At 36.0% G+C, this 26,965-nt stretch overlaps 1 protein-coding gene across 1 annotated transcript in view; it reads right to left on the reverse strand.

Moving 5' to 3' along the window:
* The window catches only part of LOC138694908 (serine protease nudel-like), a 75,489-nt gene extending 48,869 nt beyond the window's left edge, over window positions 1-26,620 (reverse strand). Inside the window, exons 1-5 of the mRNA XM_069819128.1 lie at window positions 26,500-26,620; window positions 18,141-18,241; window positions 16,251-16,379; window positions 9,505-13,413; window positions 4,592-4,789 (exon numbers count right to left, since the gene is read on the reverse strand). Of these exons, the coding sequence (XP_069675229.1) occupies window positions 4,592-4,789; window positions 9,505-13,413; window positions 16,251-16,379; window positions 18,141-18,237 (4,333 nt within the window). The 5' untranslated portion in view covers window positions 18,238-18,241; window positions 26,500-26,620. The remainder of the gene's footprint in view (window positions 1-4,591; window positions 4,790-9,504; window positions 13,414-16,250; window positions 16,380-18,140; window positions 18,242-26,499) is intronic.
* Window positions 26,621-26,965: the final 345 nt, after the last annotated feature.

The raw sequence follows: 26,965 nt of genomic DNA on the forward strand, positions 1-26,965 counted from the left end.
AGAAAACGAAATGTCGCTTTTCTTTAACAAATGAATGGAGAAATGCATACCGTCATTTCCCATAACTATGGTCCTGAAACAAAACTATGATTCATGATACAACTATTCAAAGAACACTGTAGAAGTAACATAAACCGTTCGTAGATAGCTGCATTAACTTGACTTCAAACTACAATACAGAAAAAATATAAATAAATGAAGTACTACATTATGAAGTACAAAATTTGAATGGACCATAGTTGTGTTCCAGGACTATAGTTATGGGAACTAACGGTACTTTAAGATTTTTAAACGTGAAAAAAAATGCGCCATGTGTTTTGCCGAAAACAATTACCATATATCAAACTATTTAATACAAAGAGGCATTATAAAACACATCCCGAATTGCATTGAATAAAAAGTATTTATCTTGAATCTTACGTAAACTACTTTTAACACTTAAATACAAATGATTGATAAAATGGCAAATTTACTAGTGTTAATTATATAAGCACGTGTGCCTTACAGCTGTTTCGGTGTATACTGTACACCAACATCAGAGCCTACTAGATCTTGGCATCATCTTGGTATCGCTGCCTGTTGTAAGAGTGTGTTTGCTTGTATTTATTCACAGGATTAGCTGTTAACATCTGCACACTATGTCTGCAATTTAATATTAAGGAATTGCAGCTCTGTTTAATTCTCTGTTTTATTATAGGTTGTTGTTGTTGTTTAGTCAACTGTCTGAAGACAGGTCTGAACCTCACAAGTAATACCAAGAAGTCACCACTTATGAGGCATTTAGCCCAGTAGAGTGGCCAGTTCCATTACCCCTCCATTGCGTACATCGCCAACTAGCTACATATTATTACACTAGTCAGACTTCAGATGCATAAAAACAATTATTGTTCTTCCGGTGAAGAATGGGTAGAATCTCTTCGGCACGGGATTCTTCACCATATGGTAATATAGAATTCCTGCACGGAAATATCGTATGTACTTCGGTACATCGTAGTAATATTATAAGCGTAAGTAACCACTTTGTGATTCAAGACGGCGCCATGTTCCGTCGTCGGACCCCGGCCACCTACTGTAGTCACGTTATCATGGTCTACCAATGGATTGAATCATCGTGTGTACAAATGTCGGAGAAAATTATCGATAGGATATATAAGAGACGATAGGATATATAAGAGACGAAAGTTTACAATCAGCGTTGTCAGACAAAGACTAAACGGAGCGGAGCGCCCACTGTGACTCCTTGCGTGCTCCGGTATTTCCACAGACAAAGCAAAGTTCAAAGCATGGCTGCGTCTTCAGCAGGAGCGCTGGGAGAATCGAGCTCAAGTTCTAGTGCCTACTTTGACCCAAGCTGGGAGAACGTGTTTTTGTTCGCAGTGTACAGTGTCTAATTTTGTAAACAGTTCCTGTCGATGAAAAGATTCAATGTGAAGCGTCATTACCAAAGCTCGGAACTTGGGGACTTGTGTCTTTGAACGTGGCTAAGCGACCGGACTTCAATGTCGACAAACTCCCGCTTCCAGCACAGAGGTACTGTCAGGTCTGCTATAAAAGTGGTTCCTGGCTGGAACAACATAATGATAATATTATGATAGGTTGAAACACGTAATTTTATAGTATATATAGCCTATAAATAAACATGTAAAATATATCAAATTTATAGTTCTGCTCTGTACATTTCATTACAGTGTATGACTACATGCATTCGAAGATTTTCGAACCCATAAATTCTTCGTCTGTTAGTTAAACATGACTTGAAACGAAGGAAACTTATTTCCACGTCACATGAAGTGACGGGAGCAAACTTTAATTTTTTTTATTTTATTCATTTTAACTAGCTACCTTGTGAGTACAAATTGCATTTATAAAATAAAAATGTTTCTAGCCACTACCGTAAGAGCCAGGCTCGTGTACGATGTGTTCTTAGTGAATAATATAACATAAAATTTACAAGGACAGTTTACTAAATACAGTAAGTAACTTAATTCAAACCAATAAATACAACATAAGAGCAAGAATAAAGAAGAAAGAGAAAACGAGAGAAAAATACACATTTAATATAAATTGACAATCCGACAGAAGCCAGTGATATTCAATAAAAACATAAATATAGTCGATAGAAATAAAAGGTAAAAAAAGTACATTTGTTACTATTATATATCATGGATAATTTTACAAATTTCCTTTTTAAAAGTTTCAATTTTAAAAAATTTCAAATTTGTAAATATGGTTTGAAATTTTATTATAAAGTCCTGGGCCTAAATAAAATACTGAATATTTTCACTGTCACTGTTTCCTGTTCGATTTTCAGCAGATTTCGTATCTGAGAAAGATAAGTACAGTATATCCTAAATTTTTCTCGCAAATAGTTTTCAATTAGTGTATCACTACTAGGGAAGGTCCCTCTACGACTTGATCCATGGCTATGGACAAATTTTCCATAAATTTAAAGGACAGCAATGTCTTTCAATGAATGCCCGTTTCCAGCTCTAGTTTATGTGTGGCACAACTTACAAAATATAAACTCTGCATTAGAAGAAAATAATGCATCTCCTCAGAATTCCTCCACGAAATTCTGTACCTAAAATTTAAGAAATGTATTTTCAAACTTCCATAACACCCATTCGAATAACACGTATTTTCTCATTCCTCAGACAGACAATTTACCTGTAATTCTCGTAATGTCATTGGCTTCGACATGACACAGTTTCTTCGTTCGTCTTCTTGCCATTCGATGTGACCACTTTCTTAGTACATACGACTGTCCCAGAGCACTTTGCAGCTTGAGCTTTGTGTACGCTGTACCTGTAACCTTACTCAAGCGCACGACACACAAGTCCCCAAGTTCCGAGCTTTGGTCATTACGAGAGAAAACATTAGAATGATCTGGTAAAGCGTATGAAATTGAAAAATGGTGAAGAGGAATGCAATGTATTTAAACTCTTTTCACTAGAGAACAATTTATTACAGTATTAACTAATCTTCTTCACGAATTTAGCAAATTTAGGCAGTCTTGACACTGAATTAGCTATAGCTATTCGAAACTCCCCTCTCAGTAGATATCAAAACTGTGTGCGACCCTGCTGTACAGCTGGAACTCATTGAACTTAAATGATATCGTCTCCTTTGTGAAATACTGAAGACAAATGCTATTGGTATGGTGTAATTCTATAAAGACTTTGATAAGACACAATTTCAGCACTTACGTAAGAACGTCGCTGAACTTATTTCTATGTTTGGTATCACTTATGTTTGCGAGCAGGGGTTTTCCGTGTTGAAACAGTTGAAAAACAAAAATTGAGAAAGGCTTTCTGACATCAATCTGGAAAAACAGCCTCGAATTTGTTTGGCAAATAGAATCTCAGCTAACATAAATATATTAGTGGAGAATAGAAAATGTCAGGTTTCAAGCAGTAAGCGCACAGTTATTGGAAAGTGAATGAACATTGATAGTTGTTTGTGAGAATTAATAGAACAATATTTCAGGTTTTATAATAATAATAATAATAATAATAATAATAATAATAATAATAATAATAATAATAATAATAATAATAATAGGACTTAAGAAGTTAATTTATTTTATTTGTTCCTAACCAAATGTTTACTATTAAAAATTTGAATACTGGTTAAATATGTATTTTGTATTCTATTATTATTATTATTATTATTACTATTATTATTATTATTATTATTATTATTATTATTCTGTTACATTGTTATTGATATATGAGCACCTGAAAATTTATTAGCTTAACACTGCAGTTCTGTTTGGCTCCGTTTTTTAAGCTTAGCTTTTTCCCTTCCTTATGTAAGTTCATACTTTCATTATGAGAAAGATCTAAAAACAGAAATAAATCGAATGCCGCATACAACTGCATCTGATGTTCAGGATACACTGTTGAACAGACCCAAGTGGAGAACGTAAACACGCTCCGACTGCAGTCTCCGGCTCCACAACCAGTTTTGGAGCTTACAACTCTGACACTACTGTTACATGCTCAGCCTACCAGAGTCAAATGGCGGGCTGAGGTTCGTGAGAGTGTTACTGATGCTTGCGCTCAACATTTTCCATGTTCAGCCACAAATTTCATAAAACATCAATCCTGGGAGAAAAGAGATATATGCTTCAAACTTCATAAAGCCATGAACATTGCTGAACATATTTTTATAAAAGAAAACTTTTGCAACCGAAATCGTGTTACTCTGTGCTTAACTAAGGAATGATTTTTTCCGTCCCTCTCGGACAAATACTCTGTTTTACTAAATACATGTTCAATCTCAGAGGACTACAAACCCAGACCTCGAAAACCACTTGTGGTCCGTGATCCTTGGACGATAGTTCGAGAAACTCTAGTATAAGCGAAAGAATGTGGTATAAACAGTTGAAAGTTGTTTACTAATAACACGCTTTCACATTATAGTACATTTTAACACGATCCTACACTGTTAGAAGCGTATACCTTATTTTATTTCAAGGAGTGCAGTTCGGTGGCTCCTTTGAACACCGAACTGCACTCCTTGAAATAAAATAAGGTATACATTAAAATGACTGTCCAAAAATAGATTTTATAGAAGCTATAGCACTCACCAAAGCAGCCCAACTCATCTTCTCCCTGTGGACAGTCGAAGTAGCCGTCGCACATTCTGTTCTTGTCCAGCCTGTCCTGGCATCTGCAATCCCTCTCATCGCTTGTATCATTGCAATGCACAATCCCATCACACCACTCCGAAGAAGACACACACTCCAAGCCATCCCAACACGCCTTCGTGCCAGGACGGCATCCTTCTGGAATATTACATCCCCGAACAGTGTATGAATTAGTCAGTCTTATAACCAACCGTCTGCTAAATCTCCTTCTGGACTACGAAGTGATGGAGTTTCTTGCTATATTTGTTTACAGATAGATCGTCATTATCACAATTGCAGCCAGGGAAGAACACAAAGATAAAGTCAGAATGGAAACTATGTAGTGAATATAGTAGAGGTGGTTTTGCTTTAATTTTTTTGGCTGAGTATGCTAGTATTTTATTTATAAGTATATTATTTTGTGTTATTTTTTTTAGGTAGAGATGTTAATTCTCTAGTTCGATTAATTAAAATATGTCTCAGTGAAACGCACAGCAGAGTCCGTACAGGTCAGTTTCTGTCAGATGCGTTTCCAATTCAATGTGGGCTAAAGCAAGGAGATGTACTATCACCTTTACTTTATAACTTTGCTCTAGAGTATGCCATTAGGAAAGTCCAGGATAACAGAGAGGGTTTGGAATTGAACGGATTACATCAGCTGCTTATCTATGCGGATGACGTGAATATGTTAGGAGAAAATCCACAAACGATTAGGGAAAACACGGGAATTATACTCGAAGCAAGTAAAGCGATAGGTTTGGAAGTAAATCCCGAAAAGACTAAGTATATGATTATGTCTCGTGACCAGAATATTGTACGAAATGGAAATATAAAAATTGGAAATTTATCTTTTGAAGAGGTGGAGAAGTTCAAATATCTGGGAGCAACAGTAACAAATATAAATGATACTCGGGAGGAAATTAAACACAGAATAAATATTGGAAATGCCTGTTATTATTCGGTTGAGAAGCTTTTGTCATCTACTCTACTGTCAAAAAAATCTGAAAGTTAGAATTTATAAAACAGTTATATTACCGGTTGTTCTTTATGATTGTGAAACTTGGACTCTCACTTTGAGAGAGGAACATAGCTTAAGGGTGTTTGAGAATAAGGTGCTTAGAAAAATATTTGGGGTTAAGAGGGATGAAGTTACAGGAGAATGAAGAAAGTTACCCAACACAGAACTGCACGCATTGTATTCTTCACCTGACATAATTAGGAACATTAAATCCAGACGTTTGAGATGGGCAGGTCATGTAGCACGTATGGGCGAATCCAGAAATGCATATAGAGTGTTACTTGGGAGGCCGGAGGGAAAAGACCTTTAGGGAGACCGAGACGTAGATGGGAGGATAATATTAAAAAATATTAAAATGGATTTGAGGGAGATGGGATGTGATGATGGAGACTGGATTGGTCTTGCTCAGGATAGGGACCGGTGGCGGACTTATGTGAGGGCGGCAATGAACCTCCGGGTTCCTTAAAAGCCAGTACGTAAGTAAGTAAGTAAGAGATGTTAATTCTATTTTTTTTAACTTTCTTTTATTTCTTTTATATTTATTTGGGTTTGTCTATGGAAGGAAAGGGAGTTAAGGAAACTCAGCTCCCTCCAAAACTCTGGTAATCAGCCAAAAACAAACTTTAGAGCATTATCATAAAATGACACATATTCAGCCACTCAGTTACTCTATCATAGCACTTAACCAAAAAGTGCATGTAAATAACGTCAGTATAAAAAATGTCATACACTTATGATTACGTATGAATCATATATATATATATATATATATATATATATATATATATTTTAATCCATTTAATATGAAGATAATTTATATTCGTATGCTTATGATATTGTTTTACTTTTTAGTGGAAAAACTTGGACTGATGTTTATTATAATGCAAATTTCGGCTTAAAATTAATAAAATAATGGTTCGATTTAAATTCACTTGTAAATAATAAGAATAAAACTATAGTTATCTCATTTTATTTAAATAATACAAGTAATAAACCAATTTCATCTATACTACAAATTAAAATGCATAATTTTGACTGTTCCGATATAAATTGCAATTGTTCAGTTATTAATTAAGTTAATGAGGTTAAATACTTAGGTATAATTATTGATAATCATATTCATTATATTTGTAATAAATTACGTAAAATATTATATTACTTTGTTGTTCTAAGAAATATTTTGTCAATTAACTGTTTACGTATAATTTATTTAGCATTATTTCAATCTATATTATATTATGTATGGTATTATAGGTTGGGGGGAACTTATAAATCCAACTTTTAACCGTTAATTTTACTACAGAAAAAATTATTTAAAAATTTGTTTAAAAAAATCATAAAGATTACTCAATTGAATTGTTGTTTAAACATTTCAAAGTTTTTAACATTAAACAAATTTATTATTTTATTTTATTAAAATATTTTCACAGAAATTTTTATAATTTTGAAAGATATCTTACATAAATATAGAACTAAAAATATGAATTCTCTGCGTTTGTCTGAACCTAAATGTAAAACCAATGCAGCTTTTTATCATAGCACAAGTCAAGGTCCCAGATTATTAAACAATAATTTTATTCTAATATTGCTTTAACCACGAATCATCTCCAAATTAATAAAATAATATAAACATTTGTATTGGACTTATAGTTTGGATTTAAACATATTAAACAATTTTTAATATGTATTCACTCTCAATTTTAATTTTATTTTTGTCTGTATTGGAATCCCCTCCTGAGCAAGAGTCTTACTCATTCAGGAGTGGGCTAGTTTATCTTACATTGTAATAACTTGTATTCATTTCAAACTTACTAGCAATAAAATAAATAAATAAATTGCTTTAACTTGGAATATGTTTTAATTAATGTAAAAGTAAATTCAATAAAATGTTAAGTACCGGTACTGCCATCTGTTGGTATAGTTATAGAAAACTGCTAGTAGAGCTAAACCATAGTCGATAATATAGTGCCATAGTCCCTGCAAGAAGACTTATCGATACATGCCTATGGAAAAATAACACAAATTCTCTATCAATATAGATTGATTTCAAAATTCAGTATTACCGATTGCCTAAATAAGGCGCCAAGAAAATCGCTGCTGACATAGTTCTCAACTGAAGAGCTATTACAGTGCAAATATGAAAAGAAACTGTGACAAATGAAGTAACCGTGCAGTTAACAGCTGCACTATGAAGATACATACATAACTTGAAAGACCGTGAATTGATTATCTACTTTTTGCTAATTTCATATGGAATTGCGTTTGTTGCAATTGATATCTCATTCATTATATTTTGATAAAATATTAGCGAGGTTAAGCAACAAGATCAATAACTCAACAATCTTCTCATTACACCCCATTTTATGCTCTATAATTAGATTATACAAGCTTTTGAGTGTATATCCACATAATGCACTTCAGGAACTAAAAGATAACATTGAGTTAGAAATTACAGGAATTTCAATCGAAGAACTGCGGAGAGAGAACGATAACTTACTCGTATTTACGCGATATTCCATTTGTGTGGAACAAGATGGTCGACATTTTCAGCATCTACATAGGTTGGATAAAAAGTAATGGCAACACGTGACGATGGTGCGTTCGAGAGCTGCCAGCTGTGTGGACATGAACAAGGACTGTTAGATGAGTTAGTGCAGCCAGCGGCGACAGTACTCCATCAATCTACTGCAGTGTGTAGAACGTTCACTTTCATAGGGATAGTGCGAGAGCCCTAAGACCAGCCTTACAAAACTAGAGCAACGTTCCTGGATCAAAATTGAAATAGCACGAGGTCATAGTGCACAAGAATGTTTTCAGGGACTGCGTGAAGCATGTGGCGATACAGCGTTGCCAAATCGCACAGTTGCACGATGGGTTAAAGCGTTCCGGGAAGGCCTTGTTGCACCGGTACTAAAGGGAAGGTGACGAGTTTCTTGGACGAATCGTCGCTATAGACGAAACCTGGACTCGCTCGTATGAACCAAACTTGAAACGCCAATCAAATGAATGGAAGCATCCCGGTTCTCCTCGTCCAAAGAAAGTGCGCCCTACACAAAGTGCTGTGAAGGAGATGTTCATTGTGGCATATGTCATTGATGGGGTAATACTGCACCACGCTGTACCTTCAAGGCAGACGGAAAACGCGGACTACTGGAACATCCACCGTACTCACCCGATATGATCCATGCGATTACGATCTTTTCACCAAAGTGAAAGAACCACTGCGAGGGACCCAGTACAATACCAGAGATAAACTTTTCCGTGCTTTAGGGTGGTCAATACGGAACATCAACAAAGATGGACGCGCTGATGGTGTACGACGCCTTCCAAACATTTGGCAAAAGGTAATAAATAAGGGGGGCGACTATATAGAAGGTACGTAACTGTAGTACCCCTGTGAATAAAGCCATGTCAGAAATATCGAACTCTTGCCATTACTTTTTATCCAACCCTAGTTTTACAAGGTAAATGTGTTGTAGTTTAATTGCGCTGTTACGGTACTAATTCTAGCGGTCACAACCGCAGTCCTCACCGAGGACCCGCGCGCCGGTACATCGGTAAACCAAACCGGTAACAACTCTCTAGATAGATACTTAGAATAGGAGAATATCATAATCATAAATACCTACGATTAATGTTGTGAATTCCATCTGTACAAATCCGATTTTCTTAGACTAATATAGTGCGATAAATTTTCTCCATATTTGGAGACAGTGATAATATGTGATAACTATAATAGCATTAACAACCACCTTAGCAATAATGATAAATTGTTGCGTACTCTTATAAAATGTAGCAGGTTTGTGCAAATATTTTCTCTGACACTATCTAAAAAAGTGCTGCAAATTCCTCTCACCTGCCGCTTTAGGCTGCACTCCCAGCAATTTCTGCACTAAAGGGTCATCGATCTCGTCGGTCCCTCGAACAAAGTCCTGGTTGGTGCTGTCTCTTTGAAAGCCAGTGCTACCCGTCATGGATGCAAACTGCTGAGACTGCAGCCTAAGTGACGGTATGACTGGTGGACAGTAGACATACTGCTGTGGTGATGACCCAAGTTGTGGTGGGTAATGGGTCTTGATAACTCCAGGGTACAAGAACTGTTCACCAGGACCGGTAGGGAAGTACCATTGATATTGATCTTGATTCTGGGACACTGCTGTTAAACTACCTTCCGACTCCAACGGTCCAGCTCCTGAGGTAAATAAAAGTCGGGATGGAGGCACCTTATATACGCACATGGGGTACGGTACCCAGTATGGGGGTACGAGCACCGCAGGTTCTGCTTCAACTTGTAAATGAGATTTCATTACTTCATCAACTGCAGTGTTGCCAAATTGTGTGTGTGCAAAGTTATCTGTGCTGAATGCATTGAAGGACGTCAAAGGCGGAAAATGGAGAGGTCTATTTACAACTGAACTCGTATTCGAGCCTTTGTTATTTCTCGTTGTAGTAGGTAGAATGTGTTCTGCATTCAAAGCAGTGTCCTCCAATGGAGCCATAGGATCTTTACTTCCTGCGGGGTGTACATCTGAAATATGCTCCCTTTCATCTAAAATATCTGACATTGTTGTCGCAAAAGACAAAAAATTGGAACTAGCTCCTGAACTGGTAAAATATCCCATACTGATATCAGTTCCGCTTTTGTCCATAAGTTCATTTTCAGAATATTTCTCAATGTCCATAGTTGTAACTGGTATATTCCCATCGTCTACAGTTGATTGATATTCATAGACTTGAAATTGAAACGGTTTTGAAACAGTACTTGTATCTCGACTATTAATCTTTTTGGTTTTATCATTTTTATTTTCTGTAAGTTTAAAATAATCGGTTGTATTTTTTACGTTATAATTCTCAACTGTTTCACTAAATGTAATCTCTCTGTTATCTTCATTTGCAGTAGCTCCTTGGACTTGGAATTCTGTGTCCACAGTAGTTGCAGTTTCTGTGTAATCTAGCCCATTATCTTCATCTTTAGTCTTTTCTTGAGTTCCTGTGTTTTCAGAATGTGCGATTTCCGTATCAGATATTTCATTATCTTCATCATTTCCTACATAAACTTTTGTGCCTATAGAGTTTGTCGCAGCTGTGTTAGCTAATTCATTAGCTTCATATTCAATTCCTTCTTCAGCTACTGTGATTTCAGAATTTGTAGCTTCTGTGTATTTCAGTCCATTGTTTTCACTTTCAGTTTCTATTTGGATTCTTGTATTTTCATAATTTGTAGTTTCTGTGCTTTCCGGTTCGCTATCTTCATTCTGAGATTCTTTTTGGATTTCTGTTTCTTCTGAGTTCGTAGTTTCTATGTTTTCTTGATTGTTATCTTCATTCTCAGATCCCTTTTGGATATCTGTTTCTTCAGAAATTGTAGTTTCTGTGTTTTCTGATTCTTTATCTTCACTCTCAGATCCATTTTGGTTTTCTGTTCCTTCAGAGTTTGTAGTTTCCGATTCATTATTTACAATTTCAGATAACTTTTTAATTTCTTTGTCTTCAGGTTTTGTAGTTTCTGTGTATTCCGATGAGTTATCTACAATTTCATATCCTTTTTCTATTTCTGCATGGTCAGTTTTTGTAGTTTTTATGTAATCCGATTCGTTGTCAACATTTTCCGGTCCTTTTTTAATTCCTGTTTCTACAAAATTTGTAGTTTCCGTATATTTCGACAGTTTATCTTCATTTTCAGATTCTTTTTCGATTTCTGTTTCTTCAGAGTCAGTAGTTTCCATGTAGTTCTGTTTATTACCTTCATTCTCAGTTCCTTCTTGAAGTGCAGTGTCTTCAGTGTTTGTAGTTTCTGTGTAATTTAATTCATTACCGGTATTTTTAATGTTTGGCCCTTGTTCAACTATATCTTCAATTCTCAGGGTTTCTATGTAGTTGAGTTCATTATCTTCACCTTCAGTTAGCATTGTTGTGTCTATAAATCTCTCTGTTTCTCTGTTGTGCAATTCGTGATCTCCAATAACTGTTATTTCATTCAATGTTGTTCCAACAGAATTTTCAGTGCCAACATTGCCAAATTCTTGACGTTCACTTTTTGTTATTTCACGTTTTGTTGTTCTTATAGATGTTTCGTATTTATCTTCTATTGTTCCTGCAGTAATTTTAGTATTCTTATAATCTAATTCGTATGATGATGCTGTTGGGAAAGACCTTTGTTTATCTGAGTAGCTTATCCAATCTTGTGATGTCTTTGGTGTACTTGCTGATTCGTATATTTCAATACTGGTCACTACTAAGCCATCATCTTTGCTGGTGAAACTGTGTGTATTAAGTTCACTTGTAGTTGTGGAATCGTTCTCTTCTTCTTGAAATTGATGAGAAGATGTTAGTATCACCCTGTCTGTACTGTGGATCCCATTGTTTCTAGTTACTATATCCAAACTCTGATCTTTGTCATATAGTTCTTCTGAAGTTTTTCTTGTAATATCCTCGTATCTGTTGTCTATATTCACATAATTAGCAAAAATCGATGTGGTTTGTGTGCTCAATGCATTTTCTTCGTTTTTCTCTTGTGTCTCCAAATTCTGTGCTATCAAGATGTTTACTGTAACAGGTTCTTCGGTCACTGTACCTTCATAGACTTTTTCTAAAGTTTCGTTAATACCATATTCACTGTTATAAGCTGGTTTCTCAGTAGTGGTTTCGATCTTTCCCTCACTCAGTCCTCCTTCTGATTTCCCATTGTCAGTTGTCCAAAGAAGGTTATCTGCCTCCAGCCCAGAAGCAATACTGTCGTCATAAAATGCATTTTTTTCTTCGTATAACCTGTCAGTTCCAGTTCCTGTTTCAGTTCCAGCTTGAACACGTTTGTCTTCATTCTGATCTGTAAGTAGCCAACCAACAGAGGCACTAGAAATGGTTCTATCATCTACGGAAGTTTTTGAATTAGCTACTGTCGTCAAGTTACTAGGTATACTTCTATGTGTTGTGTCCCTTTGAAGAACACTATCTTTATCCGTATTTTGTGTTACTTCAAGGCTAATTGTAGTCTGAGATTCATTCTGAACAATTTCTTTAAATGATCTGGGACTTTCAGTAACTTCGTGTAAAGTGGAATCTGTATCAGTTGAATTCGAATATCCGTTTGTTACTTCCGAAAATTTAGTCTGAACAGCATGTCCCTTAGACATCTTATCTCCAGTTTCCTCTTTGTTCTCTTTGTTTACAGGTTTAGCTAACATGAAGTTACTGCTCTCGTTCTCAGAGTTCTTTACCAATGTATCACCATGTTCGGGACTCTGCTGACTGGGCATTTCTTCGTAAGTCTCATCTGGTCCGTTTAACTCTGACATCAGAGTTTTAAGAGCCTCAACTTTTGCCTCTAAACTTTGTACCTTATCAGATATTTTCTGCACAATTTTACGACACTTCCGACCTAAACATTTATCTTCACTATTTCTATCAACATCTTCGATATGGCGCCGTATTCTCTTAATTCTAGTAACACTGTCATCAATATTTTCTTCTCTTGATTGACGATCAATATTTGCCTCTTCATTCCACTGTAATGAATTAGTTTTCAAATCTAATGTAATTTTATTACCAGTTCTTTTATATTTAATTTCGCTATTATCGTCAACAAAGTGATTTTCTGTCAAGATAGCATTATTTCCTTCAAAGAATGTAGCAAAGGAAGGAAATGCACTGCTAGCACTGTAATTATCATCTGTATCACGTGAACCCATTGCAACTTCTAAATCACCATCATTAGTCTCTGATTTTGTTACGTAACGGCTTAACAGCTCCATCTTGTGTTTGATGTCTGAAACATAGAAAGAAACAACTATTACGAATTAAACAGAATAATTATTACAATTTAAGATATACCAACTTCCATGAAGTTTCAATAGTAAACATTATACACTACAGTCTGTTCAAAATTACATTCCATGTTTTAAGTGACGTTGACATTTCTTTCTACTCAACAAAGTACGATATTTTATCTGATCATCCCACAATATAGTAACAGTAGTAGTAGTAGTAGTAGTAGTAGTAGTAGTAGTAGTAGTAGTAGTAGTAGTAGTAGTAGTAGTAGTAGTAGTAGTAGTGGTGGTGGCGGTGTAGTAATAGCAGTGGTGTGGTTGTCGTAGTAGTAATGGTGGTAGTAGCAGTAGTACCAGTGGTAGTGCTAGTAGTAGCAGTGATATATGTAGTAATAGTAGTGATGGTTGTGGTGGTAGTGGTAGTAGTAGTGTAGTGGTAGTGGTAGTAGCAGTAACAGTAGTAGTAGTAGCAACGGTGTAGTAACAGTATGGTAGTAATAGTAGTAGCGGCGGTGTAGTAATAACAGTGGTGGTGGTAGTAGTAGTAGTAGTAGTAGTAGTAGTAGTAGTAATAGTAGTAGTAGTAGTAGTAGTAGTAGTAGTAGTAGTAGTAGTAGTAGTAGTAGTAGTAGTAGTAGTAATGGTGGTGGTTTCTGATGCTAAGAACTAGGTTGATATCCACCAAGTTTTGGAAGTTTCTTCTACAGAGGCAGTATACCGTGGGTCGAAACAGATGATAATCTTTAAATAAGAGACACATATCCCGAGTTCTTGCTTCATTTCTTTATGCACTACTTTATACACTTCGTGGATACTGTCCCACAAAATTGGGCATTTTTCATATACGTTATCGTATTAAATTTCACGATTAAATCACTCGATTATTCTACCACTCTACGAACGCTACAAGTTAACTGGAAATTGAACTAAAGGCCCGTCCTCGTCCATCTGGCTTGCGCAACTTATCACAGACCCTGTTTGATCCTCAGGAGCCCCATGTTCGTGATGCTAGCCTGGTCTGTTTCAGGACTCTTCTCTTCGTCGACATCATTTTGGAGTACGAATTGGCTTCACTTGGTCTGGCTTTTCGTGACTGGATCTAGGCCGGGTCCTAACACACATTCTTTGGCCCAATGTGTGCCCTGCAGGCCCAAGTCCGACAGGTGACCTGGGTGGCTTTCGTGAATTCGACGCTGACAGGTGGGCCATTCTGCTTCAGCCCTTTATCCGCAGATGAGTAGACTGATAAGGCCCAGGAACCAGGAGCTCCAAGCCCTTCCTCAATCAGAATCGTGAAACCGACGCTTACAGGTAGACCATTCTGTTTCAGTTACTGACAGCCAGATCGGATCTGCAGACGAGTGGCCTGATGAGCCCAAGGGGCTAGGAGCTCCAAGTCCTTTCTATATGAGCATCGGAAGTCCGTAGACTACAACCGAGACCTCTCTCCAGCCTATTTTTACTGTTGCAGATGATAGAAAAAATGTGGGAAAGCTGTAATGTGTTGGTAGAATGATAGAGGAAAACGGGAGTGCCTCGTGGAATACCTTCTTTAATTTCTGTTTGTCCACCACAAATCTCATCATGACCTGGCCGGGGATTGAAGGCCAGCTCGCTAGCTCTTCAGCTACAGACGCGGTCTTGAGTACAATATTACGAGTAGTGTGACGAACTTTTAGAATAATGGCTATCTCGTGTAGCAATTACTCCATACTTCATAACTGCTCAAGACAAAAGAAAATGGTTCGTATTAACCCAGATCACATATAACAGACTGATCAGTCTTATAGGCTTTGAAGGCAACAGCTTTTATCAATTTAACTATGTTGCCATCTAGCGACAGTAGAAGTCACGTTGTAACTCCCGTTTGAATTGCATAGACCTTAAATGCTGATAAAACACAGGCTATCTGTTTCACGAAGTGTACGATGAAAAGAATCCCTAAACTTAACATATGCGATAAAGAGCTGGAGTATCAACCGATTGTCAAATATCTTGGCGTAACTCTGGACCAGCGGTTGTCCTGGCATCAGCATCTCCATCAGATTAAAGGAAACGCCATTGGACGCATAGTACATATATTTCCGCTATTAAAATCAGGTGCCATAAGCATTAAACGGAAATTGCATCTCTGTAAGGCTTTGGTACTGCCAATTATAACATAATTATGCTGCACCTTCCTGGGGCTATATGAACAGCAATGCTTATAGACCACTACAGGTTGCACAAAACAGGGCTCTTAGACTGACTCATGGGTCTGACTGGTTTACTAGAACATCTCAAATACATGAAGATCTCAATATGCCATATATACATGAAGTTCTTACCAAAATTATAAGGAAGTTTTATAGTAGACTTCAATGAAGCCCAAATTATTTCATTAAAAGAATTGGAGACTGTAATGTAGACGACTTCAGACTGTATAGAACGCCGAAAATGGCTATTTTTGATATTGCATAATAATCAAACTGGTGGTCTTGTGATACAGTATGAGGAAAAACATCTACAAACAAATTTCCAAACAATTTTCAAGGACATCAACGTCTTCGAATTTGTGCGATGAAGAGATTCTGTAAACTAACAATACAAGGAACAACATCATAGTGCAGTCAGGGATCCATAAAGTCCGATACTGTATCAAAATCCAAGAAGAATTTAAAAAAAATTGCATAGAGCAACTGTATATACTTTCATCTAGCGGTCGTTACTAATCGACAGTGGCGATCCTGGTGGTTGTTGTCTTCTACACGTTACCGTTTTTAACATGAGCATGGCCAATCTGCTATATATGTGAGCAGGGATATTAATAAGCACGCGACTGGCTGTGGATACTTACGAGTGGAATTGTAAACTATGATGGGCACCAATACAGCAACTGTGGCTGCCCCCAGCACCAGAGCCACTACGGTGACCATCCGACGTCTGTTGCGGCGTAGCTGACACCAGTCAGAAAGTGATGTGTGTGCTGCAATGGAGCAAAATGTTGTGCGATATTTTTTGGGTTGATGCAGAGTGAGAATTAACGGGGGAAAGTTATCCCCCTCTCATAAATTCATATTAACATCCCTGTCAGGAATAACTCTATCCCCCCCTCACAAAATATAATTGTTTTAATACCAGTATATTTTGTAAAGTAGAAAATAAGCAAAGAAAATAATATTGACGTATTATCATCACCGGCAAGCTGACAACAATCAATAACTTAGGAATTACACATCTTATCTTAAGCCTGCTCATGGATATAATTATTATTTTGATCAAGATGCAAGACAAGCAACTCAGTGCGACCAAGCGTTGAGCCGTATCGAATGAGGACAATAATAATTTTATATATGGTATTCTCTATCTAGGATTCTGTCCCCCCGCTCATCAGAAATCCTAATTCGCACCCTGGGTTGATGTATGATATTAGATGCAGAAACATCCAGGCTGCAAAGCTAAGAAAGAGTTCCATAATCTGGGAAGATAGAGAAAGGAGTCCTGCTGATCTCATTCAAAAAGAAGTTGGTGACAAAGCCAATAGATAAGCTCCACTTCCTCTGTTTTTCTAATGTCGGAGCCGAAACATAGGTAACTCCGAAACACGATGTTTCTGCATTTATCAGATGATGCAAAGACCAAAAATCTTGCACTATATTGAACACAGTGAAAGTCTCAGATTATAGTGACGAAAATGTTTTTACAGAATTATAATTATTCGTTTATAGATTAATTAAGTCTCTTCTTGCTATTCTCCACTCAGGTTATCTAAAATTATATTACAAGTGCTGATAGTTTTCCGATAATTTAATTGAGCTTAACGAATGTTTCTTTTCATGATGATTCTTCCGTGACAACAGATCGAGTACCTAGTAATTCTCAAGACAAGAAATAGGAGTTTAAAAGCGAAATTAAATTATCGGTGAAAGCTATTTCGTACTGTGACATTCGGCTAGATAATTCCTACGCGAACAACTAATTCTTACTGCACGAGTGTCTTCAGGTACTTTTTTCTGTTAAAGCAGAGATTATAAATACATTCCAGCTCGTGCAAATATGAAATTCTTGGATAAACATATGAAATTATCATAATATTTTATTGTGAAATAGATTTTATTCATTTATACTTCGAAGTATAATAATCTGGAAAACTATGCCTCTTATACTAGAGCAGTGGCCGTCAGCACTCGCTGAAATGAGTAAAGGTTAAGCGGAGCAACGCGTTGTGCCCCGTCGTGCAGCAGAAAGAACTATTCACTTATTTGTTACTTAATTAGATAATTGATTCAATAATAAAATTATTCATCTATCTATCTATCTATCTATCTATCTATCTATCTATCTATCTATCTATCTATCTATCTATCTATCTATCTATCTATCTATCTATCTATCTATCTATCTATCTATCTATCTATCTATCTATCTATCTATCTATCTATCTATCTATCTATCTATCTATCTATCTATCTATCTATCTATCTATCTACCTACCTATTTATTCAATCTTCTAGTATCAAATAAATGAGTACGCGAATGCTAACCTTAAATACGTTTATCTGTTTATAAAACCTTTCTGTTAAGTGACAATATGTAGATACGAGGTAAGCGCGGATCTCAGAATCATAGTAAGGTCTTCTATAGTTCGTATGAAATACTGCATATAGCAAATGATTATTCAAGAAGGAAGTATAATTTAATTCATGGATAATATAAAACAAGTAAAGCAGGTCACAAGAGTACATACCTCGGCGCGAAGCTTCTCTGGATTCTGCGACGTCATCTGAAATTCGTCGACTGTTTTCTTCTAATGGAATGTTGTCATCCTCCCCACCGGTTACCATTGTCCTGTCAACAAGCAAAGCCTCGAATCCTTACAATACACGTTTGCGAAGTGCATTATAAAATCTCGGAAATTGAAAAACGAGCAAAGTGAGTTTTTCAAACTTTTCTTCAACTTTGCAAAAAGCACTTCCCAACCTTGTATCGTAATATATTATTTTGTACAATCGTGTTTTTTGTTGTTGTATTTACAGCTATTGTCGTTAGGCCTTGAAAGTTAGAATTCTCATACAGAAACTTTTTATTAAGGAAACCATTCTTCGTAACATAAAACTATACTGATATAGACCCATTACAGTGGACTTATTGTTACATAGTTACCATTACAATGCAGTTTTGCGAAGGCTTTGGAATAATATTACTCTAAATGTCCAATGTAAAAATAGGCCTATATTGTATTTAAAATTTTAAAAATATGATCGTGCAAAAAATGTTGTACAATACACGAGTACTTATTTGTAGAAAGTTGATACAAGGTCGACATTACGTACAGCTGTCAAAAGAAAAAGTGGCCGCTCTCTAAATACTAAGTTCCCTTCGGGTAACTCCTCTAAAATTCGGAGACAAACGATGTTACATGTTGGACCACGATGCCTGCTATATATATAGTTGTAATTAAAGAATGCTACGTGTTACACTAGTAGCGTAATGGTAGCGTTTCGGCCTGATATTAGTGAGGTCGTGCGTTCGAACACCTCCGAGTGCTTTTTACTTTTTTTTTTAAGATAGCGAAAAAATATAATCGCTGCTGTCTCTTTTATGACTGTTTCAGTAGGCCCAATTAACATCACGTTCATGAATGCATTATGCCATTATCATTATTTATGACTATCATTTATTATGACATTATGGCTGCAAATGGAAAAAAATAAAGAAATTTATACTCAGCAAAAATATCTTTTGTGGCATAAACAAAACAAGCATACTGGCGTCTGCCATAGAAAATTCAAACACAAGTTTAAAAAAACCAAACCAAAAGGCACGATCCAATACTTAGTCCATCTTTCTCCAATCTCGAACACATTTTGCAGTCGAGTGGACATGTCCTGGACGAGCTTCCACAAATCATCAGGACGTCTTGGAGGGGGGATTGGGCCAATTATTCCGCATATTATTATGCTTTCTTACTTGTGCCCCGTGGCTCAGTTGGAAGAACGTCTGAATTCAGACGTCAACGTCTCAGGCTCAAATCCCATTTTGTATTACAAGATATATAATGTAATATATAAAAAGAAAAAAACTAACACCAATATTATGCAACTGTATTTTTCAAAATCTAACATTAAATTTATATTATTTATATCGCTAAAGAACATAACAGAATATAAATGACAACTTGAATATAATTTATATCGCTAAGAACGGTAACAATATAAATTATAACGCGAATATTTTTTATATCGCTAAACAACGATAACAGAATATAAATAACTTGAATATTATTTATGTCGCTAAAGAACGATAATATAATAAAATGATAATTTGATATTATTTATATCGCTAAAAAACGATAATATAAATGATAACTTGAATATTATTTGTATCGCTAAAGAATGATAATGAAATAAAATGATAACTTGAACAAGGCTCGAAATCACAACCTTTGAATCCTTAAGCGAGCACTCTACCGCTACTATATGATACGCATATATCGAATGGCTCCATAGTTCCGAAACTGCTTCTAATCGTGTAACATCATCGTGACCCGAAGTGAACTTAGAAAATATTCACTGTTCACGAGTGCGGCCACTTTGTTTTTTTGTTTTTTTTTTTTGTTTTTTTTTTTTTTTTGACAGCTACAGCTTCTTACTTGTTCTCTTAATAGTTACATTCTATACATGCAAGCTGCTATTATTATTATTATTATTATTATTATTATTATTATTATTATTATTATTGTAGCATATCCATTCATTTTTTAATTTATTTATATACGCTTTAAGATCTATGTCCATATCGCGTGTTTAGAATTTGTGGGTATACCATCAGATTGGCCAGACAAGGGGTTTGAATCCGGGACCTCCCGAATGTGAGTCTCAAACGTTGTCATCTGAGCTAACTAGCTCGGTATCTATTTATTAAAGAAACTTTAATCTTACAGCAAACTGTATTTATTTGTCTATCCTAATTCCTGTATAGACGTTACACGCAATCATAGGGATTTCCTCACCCTGTCACTTTTTAAGAAGACGCGTGTAAAAGGCGAGGTCAAAGTGGCGAAATCTTGAAAGAGAACATGATCTAAGTGGGTAAATAGGAGTGTACATTCTATGAGTTATGTGTGTACACGGTGCGAATTAACGGGGGAGATGGGGGGGGGGATTTCCCCCGTTTGAAAGTTATCCCCCTCTCATAAATTCATATTAACATCCCTGCCAGGGATAACTTCTACCTACCTCACAAGATATAATTGTTTTAATACGTGTATACTTTATAAAGTACAGTATAAAGTAAGCAAATAAAATAATATTGACATATTATCATCACCGGCAAGCTGACAACAATCAATATCTTAGGCATCACCCTAGATAATATATGTAACATATGTCGGGCTTATAGGCTTTGAGGTTAACAACTTTTGTGAGGTTTACTACGCTGCCATCTAGTTATTACATAAGGAGTCACGTCGTAATTCCCATTTGAATTGCATTAGCGATTGTGCTGCCATCTCGTGTTCGTTTACGGCGGACGGGTGGCGATCCTGGCGGTTGTTCTCTTCAAAGTGCTGCCGATTTTAACGTAGCGAGGAGTTATCTGTTACATATATGATCTAGGGCATTACACATCTTATCTTAAGCCTGCTCATGGATATAATTATTATAATGATCAAGATGCAAGACAAGCAACTCAGTGCGACCAAGCGTTGAGCCGTATCGAATGAAGGTAATTTTATGTGTGTTATTCTCTATCTAGGATCTATCCCCCCCTCATCAGAAATCTTAATTCGCACCCTGTGTGTGTAACAAATAATCAACCAATCTACCAACCAAAATTCTATCATCTGGACCTCAATCCTTACATGATAACTTGTACAGGGACATCATTTTATTTTTACTTCAATTTTTATTGTACCCGAGTTTTTTAATGTACTTCACTCCCACCCCCTCTACTAGTAAACTTCCAACCGTTCTTCACACAGAACCAAGCGTGTACAGTCAAAGTCGCCTTATGGTCGTAGTAAACACAAACAGTACTGTTAGTGAATATAGTACGTTCCAGAAATATGCTCGCTTTCAATATATTGTATCATATTCTCGCACAGGTACTGTCGTCCGTTTGCCTATGTCACATCCCGGTTTCTCCCAACGGCTTTTGCTCGTCCCTCTGTAAAAGCTAGTGGCTGGGCTGTCTTGGCTCTTTTCTGAAAACATTAACTTCTGTTAAGAAGTGGACGTCTACGTAATATTATACAAATGTTTAAAATAAACAAAAGAGCCTCGTTAATTAATTAACTGTCACGTTATTTCTATCCTTTCTACGATCCTGCGACAAAACCACAGTAGATAGCATGTCTGAGTAATTTTATCTTTTCGGATCGGGCAAAAATGAAGATTGCATTTACAGTACGTAAGGTACTCTTTTATAGAGTATGTACAGAATTATTGTAACATGAGTTACTAGAACGAAGAACGAAACTGGGAATTAGGTATAATAGTCTATAGTGCGATAATATGCACATTAGAACTGAAGCCTGTATCGAAATTAACGGCCACCATTTTGGAAAATGTGTTTAAATATCCATAATATGATTATTTTTCAATTTAACTTCATTCTCTATATTGTACGCTAATGTGCTGTAACAGTACAACATACACTGCATAATTAATACGTCCGAATGGATAGCCCAATTCATGAGTAAAAACACTAAGTGTTAATACAGTATTGTATTTTGATTAAACAAAAATCTAATGAAAATGATCAAACTCAAAATATTTCCTAGTTTACGTAAATGGATGAACTACTTTTCTTTCCTCCTATACCTAGTAAAGTGATTTGTTTGTATAATACGCCAGTATCATCGAACTCCAGTAGAAGGGAGTAGCAAACGGTGTTTCCGGTTCTGAACTTTTAATCCAAAGGTATAGCCAGGTTAATATTAGAAATGTTAGTGAAAATAAGATGATGTCCCTGTAGAAAGTTTCCTCAACCTATCTACTGTATGTCAATCTACTTTACAGCTTAAAACTTGAGTCATATCTTTAGATATTAGCGTCATCTCTATCGGTGGAGACCCTCGGTGTTAGCATAGGAGCTTCTGCATGATGTAATGCGAGTCGAAATGCTGACCAGCAGAGATAAGAAAACAGACATGTGCGATGTACAAGTGGTTGAGTAACATGTTCACAATCAGAGCACTGCATGCATTTCACTCTGTAGACGTGCAGAGCAATATTTTTAAAACAGCAAAAAAGAAAAGAAAAGAAACGTAAAGGAACTGTAGCTCCTGTGTCAATTTTGCCTTCTGACTGAATGTTCAATCACTACAGATCGCAAGATTCCTAATATGAAAATTCTTTCCTTAAGGCTGGTTCACAATAAGCCAGGAATGGAAACGACAACGAGAACGAGAACGGAAATATTGTTAAAATAAATGTATTTAAGTGTGAGCATTGACAATAGTTAATTATGAATGCTCACATTTAAATACATTTATTTTAACAATATTTCCGTTCTCGTTCTCGTTCTCGTTGTTTCCGTCCCGGTTTATTGTGGACCAGCCTTTATTTTTATAGCGTTTCATATCATGGTGCACTTACTGATAAAATGTTATAATTTTATTTCCAGAAACCTATACAAATTAACACACTTCAAACAACAATACAATTATTAGCTTAAATAACAGGATTTCCTCCCGATTGGATTTTCTCGGGACACCTCCGATATCTACTTTGTTGTCCTGCGTCCTTCCATGATGTCAGTCGCGACGCTAATTGCCCTGATTTTTGGGGCTCTATAATTTAATTCATTTAAATAATGTTCGCTGTTTTATTACATGCAATTTACATTAATATTTGAATATTATTTTTTATGTGGCGCATGTACCCGTAAGCACAAATAAAGCTAACTTCAATGTTATAAAATCATCAGAAATTGATTCTTTTTCATGAAAATGCTGTCTTCTAACTTCAGAGTAACTTCGACTTCTCTGAAACTGCACCCTATAGAATGTTTAATCATTATCATTAAAAGGGAACAGTCAAATTTATTTTGAAAGACGTTCAAGAAGCAGCTTCTGCACTGAGTGTCAATTTGGATGCTTTGTTCGTAGATGATAGTGTCTTAAGAAACATAGACCCTACTGCCAAAAGTTTTAGAAGAAGAAGAAGAAGAAGAAGAAGAAGAGTGTGGGCTTGAAGTGGATGAGGTTTTTGAGCAGTACAATTTGCCTGCTTTGGCAGAGGTGGTGTTATGTGTCTTGATTATATCACCCTCTAAACCTATACAGAGTGTTTCGTAATTCCTATTACAAATTTATAGGGATTGTAGAGGGGACTAAGTAGATAAAGTTTTGATTAGGAACCCATGTCCGGAAATGTATCGTTTCAATGCAAAATAAGTTTGAAGGTTGAATCGATTTACATCTCCCACTTTACTAAAGACAATGAGCTCTTGCCATGTGCACTACAGGAATCTCATAAACAAGGTTCTTTGTGTCGTCCCAAAGGAAAAAGTCGAGAGAAGTTAAATCTGGCGACCATGGTGGCCAAGGAGTTGGACCACCTCGGCCTATCCACCTTTCCCCGAATGTTCGCGGACGGCAAAGTGCGCGGGTGCGCCATCATTTTGGAACCATATTCATGTCACAAGGAAGAATAAAATGTCCTTACAATTTTTTTCTAATTGCAATATTTAACTAATTATTGAAGTATACAATATTAGACGTTTTGCAACGTTGCTGGATGGGGAGGAGGGGGTTTATAAGTACACAGTACAGCTCAAGCGGGTACAGACATACCGGTACAGATGCTCTGTTCTAATGCAGGAACGGACCATGATAATACTGTTGTTTACATAAAACAAGCAGAAAACACAAACTTTCAATCTCATTAATAGAACATTATGGTAAATTTACATTTCATGTAACAATATTGCTCTATTTTTATTGTATGTTTAAAAAATAAACAATAATGGTTTTCTGCACAAAATCACACGAATTTTTTTCTAATGCAAAATTTTAATCTCTCCCGCTTCCGTAAAGCAGCATCATTTTTAAACAAATTTATGGTTGTATGATTTTCGAAAAGGGGTAAGAGACTCTTAGTTTCTAAAAATCGTTGAGAAACTGCTACAAAAGTTCGCCGATTAGGTAACCTTCTTTGAGGAAAACGTTGACGGTATATTCCTTCTTGTCTCACTTGAATTACGACGACTTTCTCCATAAATTAATAACATATGATATTCCTAAACTGTAAATGAGACATTGTAAGTTGTTTATTGAATACCCTGTACTGAACTGCAATCCGCTCGGCAGTAGACCTACCTACGGACAGGGAGCTTGAACTCAGCTGACTCATACTTACGTCTGTGCAGAGTACTGCCTGCTGAACACGTTGCCACGTCTCTCACGCCAGATTATTAACAAAATTAGGCATATATTTTTATCTAATTTCACGAAAACGTAATAGAACACACAAATATTTATCTAAACTAATATTAACTCTTTGCTAGATATACCTACTGATGTAATTGTGTTCGTAATTTTACTAACGATATAAGCAGTATAATGCAAATAAAATAAGAAAAATATTTTTTTTCTGGGTAAACTATCAAGTTTTGACCCTATGTTGTATGGACATTTTTCGATCCTGTAGATAGTCCCCGACGATTGTGAAAAGGACGACACTTACATCCCTTACATCCTGTATAAAACCCAAAAACGACAGTTATTTCTTCGTCATTAACAGCTGCCAGAATGAAAATTATATAGGGCCCCCTGTACAACTCATATAGCCCAATTAGCTTTGTTCTAAATATTCCAAGGCTATAAAAATAAATTTAATGTTCTATTCTATTACATTAATAGTAACAAAGAAACGAGACAACCTTACATCTGTACGGATAAAGTAATTACTTTGAAGAATACATTTTCGGAAAAAAAAAGTTAAATATCCAACAAGAATTGCTTGAATCTCTCTAATTCATTTCGTTTCGAAGTGATAGCTCCTAAATGAATCAATTCAAAAAGCGTCCTGACGTTAAACCCGTCCACACCTGTGGAGTAACGGTTAGCGCGTCTGGCCACGAAACCAGGTGGCCCGGGTTCGAATCCTGGTCGTGGCAAGTTACCTGGTTGAGGTTTTTTCCGGGGTTTTCCTTCAACACAATTTGAGCAAATGCTAGGTAACTTTCGGTGCTGGACCTAGGACTCATTTCACCGGCATTATCATCTTCATCTCATTCAGACGCTAAATACCTAAGATGTTGATACAGCGTCGTAAAATAAACTACGTTAAATCCCAGTCCCTTATAAATGAAATTACGATTCGATTTGTAAGTAGGCTTACATTTTAACAGAGTCTCAGGCATTTTAAAATGATTGAAACTTTTTTATTGGCTTATTTTAAGACGCTGTATCAACATCTAAGGCTATTTAGCGTCCGAATGAAATGAAGGTGATAATGCCAGTGAAATGAGTCCAGGGTCCAGCACCGAAAGTTACCCAGCATTTGCTCGTATTGGATTGAGGGAAAACTCCGGGAAAAACCCTAACCAGGTAACTTGTCCCGACCGGGATTCGAACCCGGGCTACCCGATTTCGCCGTCAGACGCGCTATTGTTTACTCCACAGGTGTAGATGGTTGAAACTTTAGAATAACTATTTTTATGGCACGAATTTAATTTTTAATGATATCCTGCAAGTACCTGACAAGAAAATTTCCTTCTAAATTCCTAAACTCCGTTCTAGAGATTTTCTTAATAACTATTTTGTACATTGTTTTATTTCACCTTTTCTTATGAAGTTATTATATTATTTTATCTTCAAAATGACGTAAAGGCTCATGAAGTTACATTTAATATTATTAAAAAATTGCATTACACATTTCAAATTCTTGTTATAGAAACATTTTTTCCTACTTAGGAATTTAAACAAACTCAAGTTCCACATCAGATTTAACATTATAGTTACTGAAGTTGATTTCCCTGGTTTCTTTTGCTCTCACTCGTCCAGGAAATATGAAGGACGGTACATAAATGTGCTTTATTTTTAACTAAACAGTCATTTAAGTTCCTACTTGATTAAGTTTGGATATGAAAATTGTTACCTTACAATCTGATTCCAAACGAGGCGAGACGGCAACACAAATTTCACTCTCAACCCTGACTGATACGCTGTCCATACGTGACTGAAGGGGGTTGACGATAAATGAATTACGACACACCCGCGATCTAGAGGAATCGTGATTCAACAACAAAACTAATATTTGTGTAGGATGGATTCATTCCACTAGTAGGCCTGAACCAAATTGAAGATATCGGACATAGGCTACTTCAGGGACATTGAATGCTTGATTCTAAATTGAACCACTTTTATGATATTCGTTTGTTACATCTTATCCTGTGAATATTTCTTGAGAAAATTCGTAAAAATATGCAGTGAAATGTAACTGTACGTATTTTCATGTTAATCAATTTACGCAATAAAATATAGCTTTGGTCTAAAAAATATTTGAATATAAATTTACTTAAGTAACACGGGAATGAAATACCTTAAGAATAAAAATATCGAGG

Source organism: Periplaneta americana, chromosome 1 (genome assembly GCF_040183065.1).
Source record: "Periplaneta americana isolate PAMFEO1 chromosome 1, P.americana_PAMFEO1_priV1, whole genome shotgun sequence".
Taxonomy (NCBI): Eukaryota; Metazoa; Arthropoda; class Insecta; order Blattodea; family Blattidae; genus Periplaneta; species Periplaneta americana.